Source organism: Epinephelus fuscoguttatus, linkage group LG23 (genome assembly GCF_011397635.1).
Source record: "Epinephelus fuscoguttatus linkage group LG23, E.fuscoguttatus.final_Chr_v1".
NCBI lineage: Eukaryota > Metazoa > Chordata > Actinopteri > Perciformes > Serranidae > Epinephelus > Epinephelus fuscoguttatus.
Window position 1 is genome coordinate 34,602,413 of NC_064774.1, and position 15,450 is coordinate 34,617,862.

Below are 15,450 nucleotides of genomic sequence, written 5' to 3' on the forward strand. Positions count from 1 at the left end.
ATGAAAACAAGGGGTAAACTCAGAAAAAAACAAACTAAGAACACAGGAACGGAATGAATTTGCGCTCAGGAGCAGTCTCACAATTCAAAGAGAAGATTACCAATAAACTGGACAACTTCAGGAAAGACTTAAAAGAATTTCGAACCGAAACAAAACAAGCCTTCTCTGATTTGCGTCAAGAAATTAAAGAGGTGAAATGTGAACTAAAAGACACCAGAGAAAGGCTGGAGGAGATGAAGGAAGAATTGTCCAGTGTGAGGAGAGAGAGGAGGTGCTCCATGAGACAAATAACTTTCTAATGATGAAACTGAAAGAAGCCAGCAGTAAACTCAATTACCTGGAAAATAAATCAAGACAAAATAATATTAGGATATACAACGTGAAGGAAGGAGCCGAAGGAGAAGATATGACCCTTTTTGTTGAGGACCTCTTGAAGGAGCAATTGGAACTACAAGTTCAGCAAAAAATCATCCAAGCGCACCGCGCGGCTACAAGCCAGCACGCAGAGATCAGAGACAGACCACACTCGATTATTGTTTGTTTCCTGGATTGGGACACAAGACAACAAGAACTCAAAGCGGTGTGGAGGAAAAAGGAGATCCTACTTGATGATAAAAGAATCTACTTTGACCAGGACTTTACCACAAAAGTACAACAGGAAACACACAGACTGCGCCCAATCCAAAAACACCTGCAGGAAAGACAGGTGAAATCCCACATCATCTACCCTGCGAAATTAAAGGTGTTTGGAAAAGACCGAACAGACATATATGATGATGCTAATGAAGCAGCAAAGGTCCCAAGATCTTACCTGTTGGACTTAGAGGAGAAGCTGCGGGACGGTGATTTGTGGAAGAGGCAGACATCCAAGGGGGGACAGCAGCGAAAACGCGAGGCGGAGAGGAGCGCGCACAGTGGGTTAAATTAGTTAAACGGACTGTACTACGGGGAGGTAGGATACTCCTTTGATCGTGGGATTTATCTGGGTTGAAATAAATGAGATAAACTACAGACTGTCCAAGTTAAGATTGCTAAAGTTTATTGTGGCAATGGTGTAAAAGACTCAGATTCATACGTGGAGATGCATTAAGTTTAACCTACAAAGATGAGAGATAAGTGAGAAAACTTGAAAATTGCTTTAATTATAATTTAAGTAAGACAAAAATATTGTAAGTGAGTTTCTTTGTTTGGGTTTTTTTTTTCTTTTTTTCTTTTTATTCTTTATTTTATTTATTTATTTTTTCTTTGTTTGTTCTGGCCCAACTCTATGCGTAGTTTTATTTTAGCCTACAACTGAAAATTAATGTCAGGCAAGATTTTATTTGAATAGACTTTTGGGCTCATTCAAACTGTAAGACGGACAATGTAATGATTGTTTGTAAAGGTTTTTAGTTCTCTCTCGCCATCTCTAAAATGAATAGACCAGCACTAGTTTAATTGTTATTCCCTTGAGTTCCCATTAAGGGAAAGAAAAAGAAGGAGAAAAGAAAGAAAAAAGAATAAAGGGGTTGTCATAACAATCCAACACTAGTTTGATATTGCCTTGATCGCGAGCAAGATTTCAGAAAATATATGTAGACAGACATATCGGTTTTTACATTTATCAAATGTCGTCTTAGGATCATACAATGTAGCTAATAAACTACCTTAAAGAATTTTTTTTTTTATTTATTTATCTATTTTTATTTGGCTTATTCAATTTGAATGGAACTACTATAAATAATGAGGTGTTGTAACAGAAACCTTAACATTGCGTTAAGGGAAGGGTCTCAACCAGCAACAGACCCTAGGATCCATGTGATGGGAGACACATGGAAAACCAAACAAAGCTACCCAAGGATGGGGGTGGCACCATTGGAAGCCATTTTACGTTATTTTGTTTTACTTTTTTTTTATCATCTTAGATTTACTTCTTTAGTCTTGTTCTTGGTCAGTTTTGTTTGTGGGCCTGGAAAGATCACGAGAAAAGAAAAAATGAATCTAGTTAACTTTTTTTTTTAAAAAAAAAAGAAAGATTATGACATAGGAAATTAAAATAACTTCACCAAATGTGAATAGCCTAAATAACCCGATAAAAAGAAAAAAAGTTTTATCAAGGAGGAAGAAAGAGGGAGGAGGTGTAATGTTCCTTCAGGAAACACATCTTTCAAAAGAGGAACAAAGAAATTAGAAAGACTGGCAAATGCTCAGGTGTACTCATCCTCTTTTCACTCTGCAAGGAGGGGCATGGCGACACTGATCAAGAATAGCATCCCCTTCCACAGTGAAAAAACTATTGTAGACAAAGATGGGAGATATATACTAGTTAAAGGGAGATTAGATCACACTGAAATAACACTACTAAATGTATATAGGCCAGCAGAACAAGGAACTGATCTTATATCTAAAATAATAGACTTGATTATTTTAGAAGCAAAGGGGACATTGGTCATGGGAGGGGATTTAAATCTGGTCATGAATCCTAAACTAGACTGTCAGCAACATGTTAAACATAAAGCAGAGAGGGCCTCACAAATTTTAAAAAGAGTAGAATTTTAGATTGGTCTTATAGATGTCTGGAGAAAATTAAATCCTAATAAAAAAGATTATACATACTACTCAACAGCTCATAATAAATAGATTAGATTTATGTTTAAAACTAGAAAAGGTAGTAGAATCATATCTATCAGAATCATATTGGCGCTTATCAGATCATGCAATGATATCCATGAAATCAAACTTAGGAATAGAAAAATGTTATACAATATGGAGACTTAATAATTCACTGTTGAATGATGCTAACATTAAGAATAAAATTAGGAAAGTAATAAAACAATATGTAGAGATGAATGATAATGGAGAGGTCTCCCCCATCGTGGTGTGGGAGGGGGCCAAAGCAGTAATTTGAGGGGAGATAATTAGGCTTGCATCACTTAAGGTGAAGGAAAAAGAAAGAGAAAAATAAAAGAATTATGTGAATCCTTAAAAATAATTCAAAGTGAACATAAAAAGAATACAAATACGCAGACTTTGAATTAAGTAAGACAAATTAGAAAAAAGTTAGATCAAATTGAATTGGAAAACATCGAAAAAGCATTAACCTTTACTAAACAAAAGTATTATGACAGTGGACCAAAAGCACACAAACTATTAGCAATTTGGTTGAAAAAACAAAGTATGAGAGCAAATGTACCAAAAATAAGGGACAGTAATTTAAAAACTGTATTTAAAAGGACAGAAATAGCAAATGGATTTTTAAAATACGACCAACAGTTAAACACTCCAGAGACTCATGAATCTAATACAGAAAAAATTCAGAAATATTTAGAAAATATAAAACTACCTGAAGTAACAAAAGAACAAAATACTCAGCTGACCAAGCCAATAACAGGAACTAGCAGAAACTATAAGAAAAACTGAAAATGAGAAATGCCCAGGTTCCAATAGCTTTACAAATGAATTTTATAAGGAATTTTACAAAGAGATAATACCACTCCGATGTAAAGTTTTTAATTGGGCCCGAGACGATAATGAATATGCTCCAACATGGTACTCTGCAATCCTTACCGTAATTCATAAAGCAGGTAAAGACCCAACAGACTGCTCATCATATTGATCAATTTCATTATTGAATGTTGATCAAAAACTGCTTACCTCAATCTTGGCAAACAGACTAATAAAAATAATTCCTAATATAATAAATTCTGATCAGTCTGGCTTTGTCCCAAATAGGCACTTAAGTGATAATGTTAGAAGGACAATAAATATAATGGAATACTCTCAAAAAACAAAACAACAACTACTTATGTTAACACTTGATGCCGAAAAGGCGTTTGACAGGGTATTGTGGCCCTTTATAATTGAAACATGTAAAAAAAAAAATTCAAATTTCATGAAAAATTCATAAGTTGGCTACAAATGATGTACAAAACTCCAAATGCAAGGGTTCGAGTAAATGGAACCCTGTCGAGATCCTTTGAACTCCCAAGAGGGACACGACAAGGGGATCCCCTATCTCCTTTGATCTTTATTTTAGCCATGGAGCCACTGGCAGAAAAAATAAGAAACAATTAAAGCTGCGAGCAGCATTGGCTGGGACCTCGCACTCGTGCACGTTTCGGCCTCCAGCTTATGTCGTCAGTGTGAATTATTTAGAAATATCAAACATGCCACAAACATCAGAAAATCCTTACAGAGCTGAATGTTTTGACGTTTGAATGCTTTCTGTAGCTGTAGGTATGTAGAAGTGATGTCACAATATGCAAATTAGAAGAGTGAATTTACTCCCATCAGATTCCTGTCCCTTTATTTTGAGGATGAGATGACAAAAACAGCACAAAACAAAAGAAATCTATTGTGTGAATATGTTCAAAATGCTGTTTTACTGAGATTCATGAAATCCAATATAGCCGCCGCCTAGTGACGCCACAATATGCAAATTAGATGAGTTAATTTACTCCCATCAGATTCCTCTTCCTTTATTTTGAGGATGAGATGACAAAATCAGCACAAAACAAAATAAATCTACTGTTTAAATATTTTCAAAATGCTGTTTTACTGAGATTTATGGGATTTTGGTCAGGGGTGTCAGTGCGTGATTTGTAGGTCTTGAGGAGACGAACACACCAGTTTTGGTTTGATCTTTCTACGACATTCCTACGGGCCGCAGTGGCCATTATAGTGCGACTAGGTGGCGCTAGAGAGCCCACTTTGGCACTTCAGGGGTTAATAATTTGTAGATGCTATTTCAAATGAAGATTCTGCTGGTGTAAACTGTCCTTTAAAGATTGTGAGACACGCACACACAGAGGGCTGTGTGTGTGTGTGTGTGTGTGTGTGTGTCTGTGTGTGCAGCCGTTGTCATGGCGATTAATGACTTGCCTGCACCTGAGGGGCACACAGAGAGCTCATGAGAGAGCAGATCGGCAAAAGCTGTTTAATATGGGTTTAAAATTTCTCAAACAAGTTCTTCCCATTCCCAAACCGTTGGTCCAATCATCAAAATAAAGTGATGGTGAGAGAGATATACTTCTCATGAACACATATGCCATTTTTTATGTATGTGGAGTCAAAAATGTGATCACACGCGCGAGTTACAAATGTGTTGCACCTCAGCTGTTTTCCAGAAATTTTTTCTCTCAGTTTACATGGGAATGAATGAAAAATGAAAAAATCAGCGCTCCCTTCGCTTTGGAGCCACTCACCAAAAATGTGTACATGTGAGAGATTCCACGTCAACATTTCTGTGGCCAGGACAAATTTTCCTACGTTTTTTGGTATAAACTGTGTATGTACAACGAAAATTGTGGTCATTTCAACCAGTTAAATACAAAAGTTTTAGACGATTTTTAGAGCCCTCTCCACTCTAGCTCACAGCATTCCATGCAATACACACACATTATAAACTGACAATTTCTCCACATTTGCTCATGGTACTTTGAGAGGCACAGATTTAAAAAAAAGTGAATAGATGAGACCTGTGGCAACATTTGAGACTTGGAATGGAGTCTGTAGCACAAAGTATGGAGACGCTGTATAGGCTAGACAAAGCCCAAAGATTGGTCCCTTTCTCCCCCTGCTGCCATTCATTTCCTATCGGACAGCTTTCGAAGATCGTCAGGACGTTTTGTGACATGTCACCTTGGACGTTTTGTGACATGTCACCTTTAGGAGCCCATAAAATCCAAACTGTTCGAGTAATGACAAAGTTATACAGAAGGGGCTCTAGTTTCCCAGCACGGCGCAGGGTGGTGCAGGGTGGCGAACCCCGTGCAGAGCTAGTTTCGAGCAGCGCAACTCGAGGTGCGCTCAGTTTGGCAGTTTGGCAGACCGAGGTGCGCTGAGATCGGTGTGGCGGCGCAGCAGGGGGAGGTGTCGACATATCCAGCTTGGCGCAGTGACAGTTTCGTGCCAAAAGGCTTCGCCGAAGGTACACTAAAAGCTCACCAGCTGAAACCAGGTCTACTGTCAGCGCAGGGGAAGCGCAGCCGGTGTAAGCCGAAGTTTGGCTGACCGGCGGACAGTGCGCACACGTCACCAAAACCTCACAGGCAGGTTTCCAGAATATCAGGCACATTAATAATGCAATAAATACCCAAAAAAACACTATTCAATGCAACTATCTGCAATCAGCACATAAATTTATCTCTATATCGACTGTCCCGTCACATCTGATGTCAGATCAAAGGGATGGCAGTTGTCTACAGTTGTCCAATAGGGCTGTCGGCTGTGTATTAACCTGACTTCTGCACAACACAACTGATGGTCCCAACCCCACTGATAAAGCAAGAAATTCCACTAATTAACCCTGATAAGGCACACCTGTGAAGTGGAAACCATTTCAGGTGACTACTTCTTGAAGCTCATCAAGAGAATGCCAAGAGTGTGCAAAGCAGTAATCAGAGCAAAGGGTGGCTATTTTGAAGAAACTAGAATATAAAACATGTTTTCAGTTATTTCACCTTTTTTTGTTAAGTACATAACTCCACATGTGTTCATTCATAGTTTTGATGCCTTCAGTGAGAATCTACAATGTAAATAGTCATGAAAATAAAGAAAACGCATTGAATGAGAAGGTGTGTCCAAACTTTTGGCCTGTACTGTATATAGCAAAATGGAGAAAAATGGAAATCTTAGAAATGGAGAAACCTTTGAATGAACTTGTATTTACCAAAGTAAACAATACAACTGTTGGTAAAATAGATAATATTTATATAAAAAAAACCTTGAGCTTGGATAAAAATCACACGAACAAAACAACTCCAAAAAGACTTGGTCTGTCTGAGAGAAATTACAACAGACAGAGATTTTAAACTTAGCATGACAGATGACTCATTTAGAATATGGGCTGATAAAGGTTTGATTAGATTTAGCCAGATGATCACAAATAAAGGGGTAGACACATTTGAGAATCTTTCAAAAATGTTTAACCTTCCAAACTCTCAGTTCTATAAATATCTACAGGTATGAAGCTACTTGATAAAAACAATGGGATGGGGCGTTGGTAGCGTAGTGGATAGTGCCGGCGCCCCATGTACGGAGGCATCGCCTCGCTACAGCGGCCACAGGTTCGAGTCCGGCTTGCGGCCCTTTGCTGCATGTCAGTCCCCACACTCTCTCTGTCTCCCCGTTTCACTCTCTGTCCTGTCAATAAAGGCAAAAAGCCCATAAAAATAATCTTTAAAAAAAACAAAACAATGGGACATAATACAACCTTAAATGACATACATCCTTTAATTAGATACATAATTAACACACACAACAAATTTAATAGTAAGACCATACTGGGACAAATATACAGAATTATCGAAGGTGGAGAAAAGGGTGGCAGACTAAAAGCTTTGACTAATTAGAAAAAAAAAATACATATAAATATAACAGAGGAAGACTGGACAGATATGTGTACAAATACCTGGAAAACAACAAACTCCTTAGTTTGGAGGGAGTTTTGAATCTGAATCTGGTGGCACCACAAATAATTAAATGGAAGGAAACAATCAATGTAATTTATATTATGGAAAGAATAACACATAGGATAAGGAATTTAGGTGTTGTTTTTGAGTCAAAATGGGAAAGGATCAAAAAGACTGATGTAATATGAAAAACAGAAAAATAGACTATAGAGTGGTGAGAGTGTCGATATGTGTGTGTGTTGGTACATGTATGTATGTGAGGGGAAGCGGTGACTGTATACATGAGCTTTTGAGTACTGAAATTATTGAAAATTAATTTGGGGTCAGAAACAAATAGTGAAGAGAGTAAACATAAAAAAAATCTTAAGAACAGAGATGATGTAGAATGCAACGCCAGGCCCAATCAACCAGTCAACTAAATACAAACAAATGGAAAGTTTTGGAGAGGAGATGGGAGTTGTCTTTTTGTTTGAAGTTTAAGATGAATGAGTCCCCCAGAACCTCTCTCCAAATATAAGCTGAAACATAGACCGCGGCACCGGGGGGGCCAGGGGGGCCATGGCCTGGGTAACTTTTGTACTCTGACATAGAGGGCTGCATTGGGACCCGGCGGGACCCAACGCAAATAGTAATGGTCATTTTGATCCACACTCCACCAGTTGGTGGCGGTAATGGGCCAATTTACTGTTTGCCAAACGCAATTAAACAGTAGAAGAAGAAGAAAAAGAAGAAGAAGAAGAAGAAGAAGATGTAGCCTAGCGACAGGATGTCAACACAGGAACTTGGTGCACATGCATGAGCGATTCCACTCCATATTTATTCATAAGTGGACAAATATGCCCTGAACCAGCTTTCATACCAATTTGCCGCTTGCTCCACCTGTTTGTCTGTCTGTCTGTCTGTCAGCTCCATCTGTCATGAGACAAACATGAAAGAAGATGTGCAGTTTATTGTGTTTCACCGGCGACGAGCTGTCATTACGGGCGACTATTACACACGGCTGCGTGCTCTTTATAACTCACTGTGTGAACCTATGTTGCATAATGAAGATTTCCCCCTTCGTAATTTTTAACCACTCCCTCAGTAACTTCATCCTGGCGCCGGGCTTGCCTTAACCTCAATCACTGCGTGATTATATAAAGATAGAAAAATAGCCTAAATAAATACAGAGGAGGAGAATAGAATATCAAACAGCCTTTATTTCATTAAAAACTAAATGAAAACAACGAAATAGGAGCGCTATTCCTGACCAGTGCGTCAAAAGACATGCAGGCCAGGGGAACGAAACAAACAACCCCATGAATCTCTTTATTAATAGCCTATAAAATGACGTGTTTTCTCCTGCGGGATGGGAGAAGACACAAAATCAATGCATCTCTATTACTGTGCGGGCATAAATTCTCAGAGTTTTACGGGAGCGGGCGGGAGTGGACATACACATTGCGGGAGCGGGCGGGAGTGTAACACACACGTTGCGGTTGCGGGCGGTAATGGTCAGAAATTAAGTGGAGCGGGCAGGAGCGTGATGAAGAAAACAGTCCCGCGCAGGGCTCTACTCTGACAAACTATTTTATATGAATAAAAGCCTAAGTTGTAGCCTATCTGTGTTTTCACCACACACCTTCACTCACTCTCACCAACTGCTGCCGATAAAAAAAACTCCCACTGACTGCTGCATATTGATTTGATATTAGTGTGCCTATCAAGTGCATTGTTTATCAATACGTCAGGTATGAGCGTCGCGAGCTAACGGCGGGCACCTGCGCTGGCTGCATCTGGGAAAATGAAGAGACAGAAGTCGTGATTTTCTTCAAGTAAACAGAAAAAACAAAATGATCAAATTACTCCAGCTTCCACTGTGGCCTCATCTGTGCGTTTATGTATAAATAGGCTTGGCCTGTTGTGTGTGAATGTTAGAGTGGGATCAGAGGGGTTAATCTGAGCAAGCATGTGTTCGTGTTCATGCGTGTACTGTAGATGTGACTGTGTGGCGTCGGAATAAAAAAAAGTGCTCCGCAATGTCAGTAATATTGTCTGTTTCAATGCATATGCCCCCCCCCCACCCCCACCCCCTCCGCGTGACTTGATATTATGGCCCCCCCTTGTTCAGATGCGTTCCGCGGTCCATGAGCTGAAAGAAATATTTGAATGTAGATATGTATGCATGTATATGTGTAATATACAGTTATATGTAAATGTATGTACATATCTATCTTTACCTTTATATTCTTTTTTTTCATTCTTCTTTGACTTCTCTTCACTTCTCTTCTTCACTTTTCTTCCTTATTTGCACATATAACAGCATCTATGTTTATGTTGCTATATATGTTTATGACCTTCTAAAATCACTAAATAAAAAGTATCAAAAAAAGTAGCCTGAAGGTAAGTGGAGCTGTTTCTGGAGAGGTATTGGTGTCTAAATAAAATTTAGGTTCTGTTGTGACAAAGGTAATGAACTCTTTATCATTAAGGAGAGATGCTTTAAGTCTCTATCGTTTACATGTTGACTTAGAACCTACATCCCATGACAGTTCAATAGGTCAATGGTCAAAGATACTTATTGGTATAATTGAATTATTAAAAACCGGTAAGGTAAGACAACACGTTTACATGTCATTTTCTATATGCTCTCTGACATTTATCCTAACGATATGAGGCGGCCTTTGTGGGAAAAAAAGCTTGTTTAGTGGACTAACTTTGCACTTGAAGGGATGCCCGTTCACTTACATTTTAACAGGTCTGACGCTACGGCTGTACCTAGGCTAACAGCTAACATGCTAACTATTATTTCTATGTCACTAGTCACTTGAAACAAATTTAGGACGATAGGAGACAGGATGAAATAAACCGAAATTTCCCTTTAATTGTTCCAAAAGTCAGAACAAAAACCCACCGGGAGGCTGCATTCAGCCATTATGACCCACGCTTATGGAATAGCCTGCCGGAGAGTATCAGGACTGCAGAGACTGTTGATGTTTTTGAGGCTCAAGACTCACCTTTTTAGTTTGGCTTTTAACTGATTTTTTTTTACTCTTTTAATTCTTCTATTATATGTTAATTTAATTTCTAATGCTTTTAAATTGTTTATTTTTAAATCTTTATGCATTTTATTATTTTTAAGTTTCTAGATCTTCATTTATTTATTATTATTAATATTATTTTAATCTTTAAATCTTTCCATTTTTTTTTAATCCTTACATTTTATGGATTTTATCACTATTTTATCTCATAGTTGTTTTATCTTGTCATATTGCCTTTTAGTCTTTTAATCTTCCTCATGGGGGGCCTCCACACTGAGAGGTGTGTCCGGTCGGCCCGCGGGGACGTCGTCCTGGAGATTCCTCAGATCCAGAGGACTGGGAGGCTCTGCACCATGTGTGGAGTCTACCCCGGTCTGTCTGGGTCGGGTGGTCTCTGTGGCGGCGCTCCCTGTGGCCGTAGGCTGTGACACCTCTCAGTGTAGATGGCTCCCCATAGGTGGTTCTTTCCTCACCTGGTTCCTCAGTGCCCAGCCATGTTATTGACTATATTGACTGTGTGTGTGTGTGTGTGTGTATGTGTGTGTGTGTGTTTATATGTGGGGGTGGGAGGGGCAGGTTTTCAATATGTATGTAGTATTTTTGTTTGTTTTTATTCTGTGAAGCACTTTGTGCTGCATTTTTAATGTATGAAAAGTGCTATACAAATAAAGTTTGATTGATTGATTGATTGAATGATTGTAATGACGCAGAGCCCAATCCCAGGCTCTTTGCAGGATCTCCATGCAGTCTCCGTCATCATGCGCTATCATCTTGATGATGATAGGGCTGGATATATCCCCTGACTTTCTCGCCAAAAGACTGGTGTGAACTGTCAACTTTTCCCTCTCTCTCCAACTGAAGTGTCTCTCCCTTAGCAGTTTGGATCCTGCCATGGGTGAACTGGAGCCCAGTTGGTCTGGTACACCCACGATTCGCACATCTCAACTCTGAGAATGCAGGGTTACTCATGGTCCCTAAGGTCCGAGCACATCACAGCACTGAGACTGCACTTGTAAAAGTTTTAAATGACATTCATCTGAGCAGTGATGCATCAAAGATTTCGGTTCTGGTATTACTAGACCTCAGTGCTACATTCGACACAGTCGACCATAAGATACTGCTCGACAGACTAGAAAAGTTTGTGGGACTTTCTGGCACTGTGCTAAATTGGTTTAAATCTTATTTACAAGACAGGGATTTCTTTGTGTCACTTGGCAATTATGAATCTCTGCGAACAAAAATTACATGTGGAGTTCCTCAAGGGTCCATTCTTGGGCCTCTTCTGTTCAACATCTATATGCTCCCTCTTGCTCAGATTATGGAATATCATAACATCTCCTACCATACTTATGCAGATGACACACAACTTTACATAACAGTGTCACCAGATGACTACAGTCCCCTACATCTGCTAAATAAGTGCATTGATGAAATCAACACGTGGATGTGCCAGAATTTTCTACAACTAAACACAGACAAAACTGATTTAGTTGTTTTTGGCCCCAAAGAACAAAGATCAATAGTCAGTGCTCACCTTGACGCCATGACACTAAAACCTACAAATCAAGCCAGAAATCTTGGTGTAGTTCTGGTCTCAGACCTATATTTCAATAGTCACATTAAGACAATTACTGAATCAGCCTACTACCACCTTAAAAACATAGCAAGAATAAAAGAATTTCTGTCTACACAAGATGCAGAAAAAGTTGTTCATGCTTTCATTTTCAGCAGGCTGGACTATTGTAACGGTGTCCTCACAGGCCTGAGTAAAAAATCAATCAGACAACTGCAGCTCGTCCAGAACGCTACTGCCAGAGTCCTCACCAACACCAAGAGAGTGGAGCACATTACACCAGTGCTTAAGTCACTGCACTGGCTTCCTGTGTGTCTAAGGATAGACTTTAAAATCTTGTTACTTGTCTATAAAGCACTAAATGGTCTCGGGCCTAAATACATCTCTGATTTACTTGTACGTTATGGAGCACCCAGACCCCTCAGATCATCTGGAACAGGTTTACTCAGTGTTCCCAGGATCAAAACCAAACAAGGTGAAGCAGCCTTTAGTTTCTATGCTCCCCCCCCTGTGGAACAAACTTCCAGAATATCTGAGGTCAGCTGAAACTGTCAGCTCATTTAAATCAGGGCTTAAAACATTACTATTTGCTGCAGCTTACCAGTGAACTAGATATGTAACCTATTGTTAGGATAATCTGTAGCCATTGTTTTTATATTTGTCTGCTGTTGCTTTTGCTTTATGTTTGCTTTTTAAATGCATTTTCTGCTTTCTTCTTAACTATTTATTGTCTTGCTTTTAGCTTTTGTTTTTAATGATCTCAAACACAATTTTATTGTTCCTTTAATGTTTTATTTTAATGTATTTGTCTTGTGAAGCACATTGAATTGCCTTGTGTATGAATGGTGCTATATAAATAAAATTGCCTTGCCTTGCCTTCAGCTATCAGGCTCCTCTCCTGTAGAATCTTCTTCCTGTTGCTGTCTGGGAGGCAGACACCATCTCCACATTTAAGATTAGACTTAAGACTTTCCTCTTTGATAAAGCTTATTGTTAGGGCCGGCTCAGGCTTGCCTTGTACCAGCCCCTAGTTAGGCTGACTTAGGCCTAGTCTGCCGGGGGACCTTCTATTACTCCTACTGTCATTACCGTCTGTCCTGCATCTGTCTCTGTCTCTGTCTCTCTCTCTGTCTCTCTTTCTGTCTCATTGTGTAATATGGATTACTGTTAATTTATCATGTTGATCTGTTCCGTACGACATCTATTGCATGTCTGTCCATCTTGGAAGAGGGATCCCTCCTCAGTTGCTCTTCCTGAGGTTGCTACCATTTCTTTCCCCCGTTAAAGGTTTTTTTGGGGGGACTTTTTCCTTATCTGCTGCGAGGGTCCTAAGGACAGAGGGATGTCGTATGCTGTAAAGCCCTGTGGGCAAATTGTGATTTGTGATATTGGGCTTTATAAATAAAATTGATTGAATTGATTGATTGTAGTGGAGGAGCTGGTGTACTTGTTCCCACGGAGACTTGCAGCCATGCATAACAATGATTCTTGACTAATGTCAGGGTCTTAAACGTATTTGTTAGACTAAGAGGATTACATGCAATGGATGCTGCCGCAGTTTTGACCCTAAAAACTAAAATAACGGATGCCCACAAAGCAGAAAAAGGCTAGCAAAGCAAAGTGTTTTCAGGTAGCTTCCTCAGTTCCTCATGTAATTAAGAAATGGCAGTTAACAGGAACTGTGGTGGTCAAGTTGAGGTTGGGAAGACTAAGAACATGTTCTTAGAGAGCTACTCCTAGGATTGCTAGAAAGGCAAATCAAAACCCCCGTTTGACTACAAAAGACCTGCAGAAAGATTTAGCAGACTCTGGAGTGGTGGTGCACTGTTCTACTGTGCAGCAACACCTGTACAAATATGACCTTCATGAAAGAGTCATGAGATGAAAACCTTTCCTATGTCCCCACCACAAAATTCAGTGTCAGAAGTTTGCACATCTAAACAACCCTGATGCTTTTTGGAAACAAGTCCTGTCAAAATACAGTTAAAACAGAATTTTCTGGACCCAATGAAGAAAGTATGTTTGGAGAAAAAAGGGTGCAGAATTTCCAAAAAAGAACACCTGTCCAATGTTACATACAAGGGTGGATTGATGACGCTTTGGGCTTTTTCATTTCACCTGTTACCTGTTCATTTCACAGGTAGAGGGCAGAATGTATTCTGAACTAATTTTCCAGCAAATTCTGGAAGCAAACACCACACCATCTGTAAAAAAGCTGAAGATGAAAGGAGGATTGCTTCTACAACAGGACAATGATCCTAAACACACCTCAAAATCTACAATGGACTAACTAAAGAGGAGCAAGCTGAAGGTTTTGCCATGGCCCTCACAGTCCACTGACCTAAACATCATTAACAATCTGTGTAAACAGTGCATGCAAGACGGCCCAAGAATCTCACAGAGCTAGAAGCCTTTTGCAGGAAGAATGGGTGAAAATCCCCCAAACAAGAATCAAAAGACTCTTAGCTGGATAGAAAAAGCGTTTAGGAGCTGTGATAGTTGACAAGGGGCACGCTACTAACTGACCATGCAGGGTGCCCAAACTTTTGCTTCAGGTCCTTCTCCATTTTTGTTATTTTGAAACAGTAAAAGATTGAAATAAAAAAAATAGCAATCTTGCTTAGAATATTTAAGAAATGTGTCATCTTTAAGTTCATGCCTTTCAGAAATCAGGTCATCTTCAACTTAAATAACTACTCATAGTAAACAAAATTTTGACCAACGGTGCCCAAACTTTTGCATGTCACTGTATCAACCTAATAGTAATTAGGTTACACTTGTTTTTTTAATGAATCAGATATATTTCATCAACATCTCACTTTTTCTTTCTAACATTTTATTTTCAGATTGTAACTATAGGCTGCGGACATTATTTGGCTATTACTGAAAACAGCAGCATTTGTGCCTTCAGTGATGACAGATATTCGAATTTTAGACACTCAGTTTTTGTAACTTGCAAATGTTTCTAAACCTTACATTCATTAATGGATTTGAAAGGAAATGGATTCCATAAGCAGATTCAGATTTGATCAAATGCTGGAAGACCCCAACCCTACATATAGAGAAAGGTTTGTCACAGTAAACTGACCTAAAATAAATGCTGACTCATCTTCGTCTTCACCAAATACCAAACCTGAGTTACAAAAAAATAAATGCAGAATGACATTGCTTGGCTCATGGCTTTTTGTGGATATAGAAACTAGCTGTGGCACATCAGAATGATCTGCCAGATACTTCTAGACAAAACACCTGTGTGTGTGTGTGTGTGTGTGTGTTATGAAACATAAATTCACTATGGTGTTGTAGAGTTTAATAAGGTGAGGATCAAAATAACAGTGAAAAGCAAAGTAAATATTTATTCTATCATATTGAAAACATTTCACATAATTAATATAAAAAACAAAAGATTTGTTTATTTGTTTTGTAATTTCTCTTTTCATTCTACCTGGTGATTTCAGGTGTTTGT

At 39.0% G+C, this 15,450-nt stretch overlaps 1 protein-coding gene across 4 annotated transcripts in view; it reads right to left on the minus strand.

The window, feature by feature from the left end:
• The window catches only part of pde5ab (phosphodiesterase 5A, cGMP-specific, b), a 287,017-nt gene that overhangs the window by 234,250 nt on the left and 37,317 nt on the right, over window positions 1-15,450 (minus strand). Inside the window, exon 2 of one of the 4 annotated variants that reach the window (XM_049568812.1) lies at window positions 8,251-8,303. The exons of the other annotated variants lie outside the window; for them this stretch is intronic. Within the exon in view, the coding sequence (XP_049424769.1) occupies window positions 8,251-8,303 (53 nt within the window). The remainder of the gene's footprint in view (window positions 1-8,250; window positions 8,304-15,450) is intronic. 4 annotated transcript variants of the gene reach the window in all.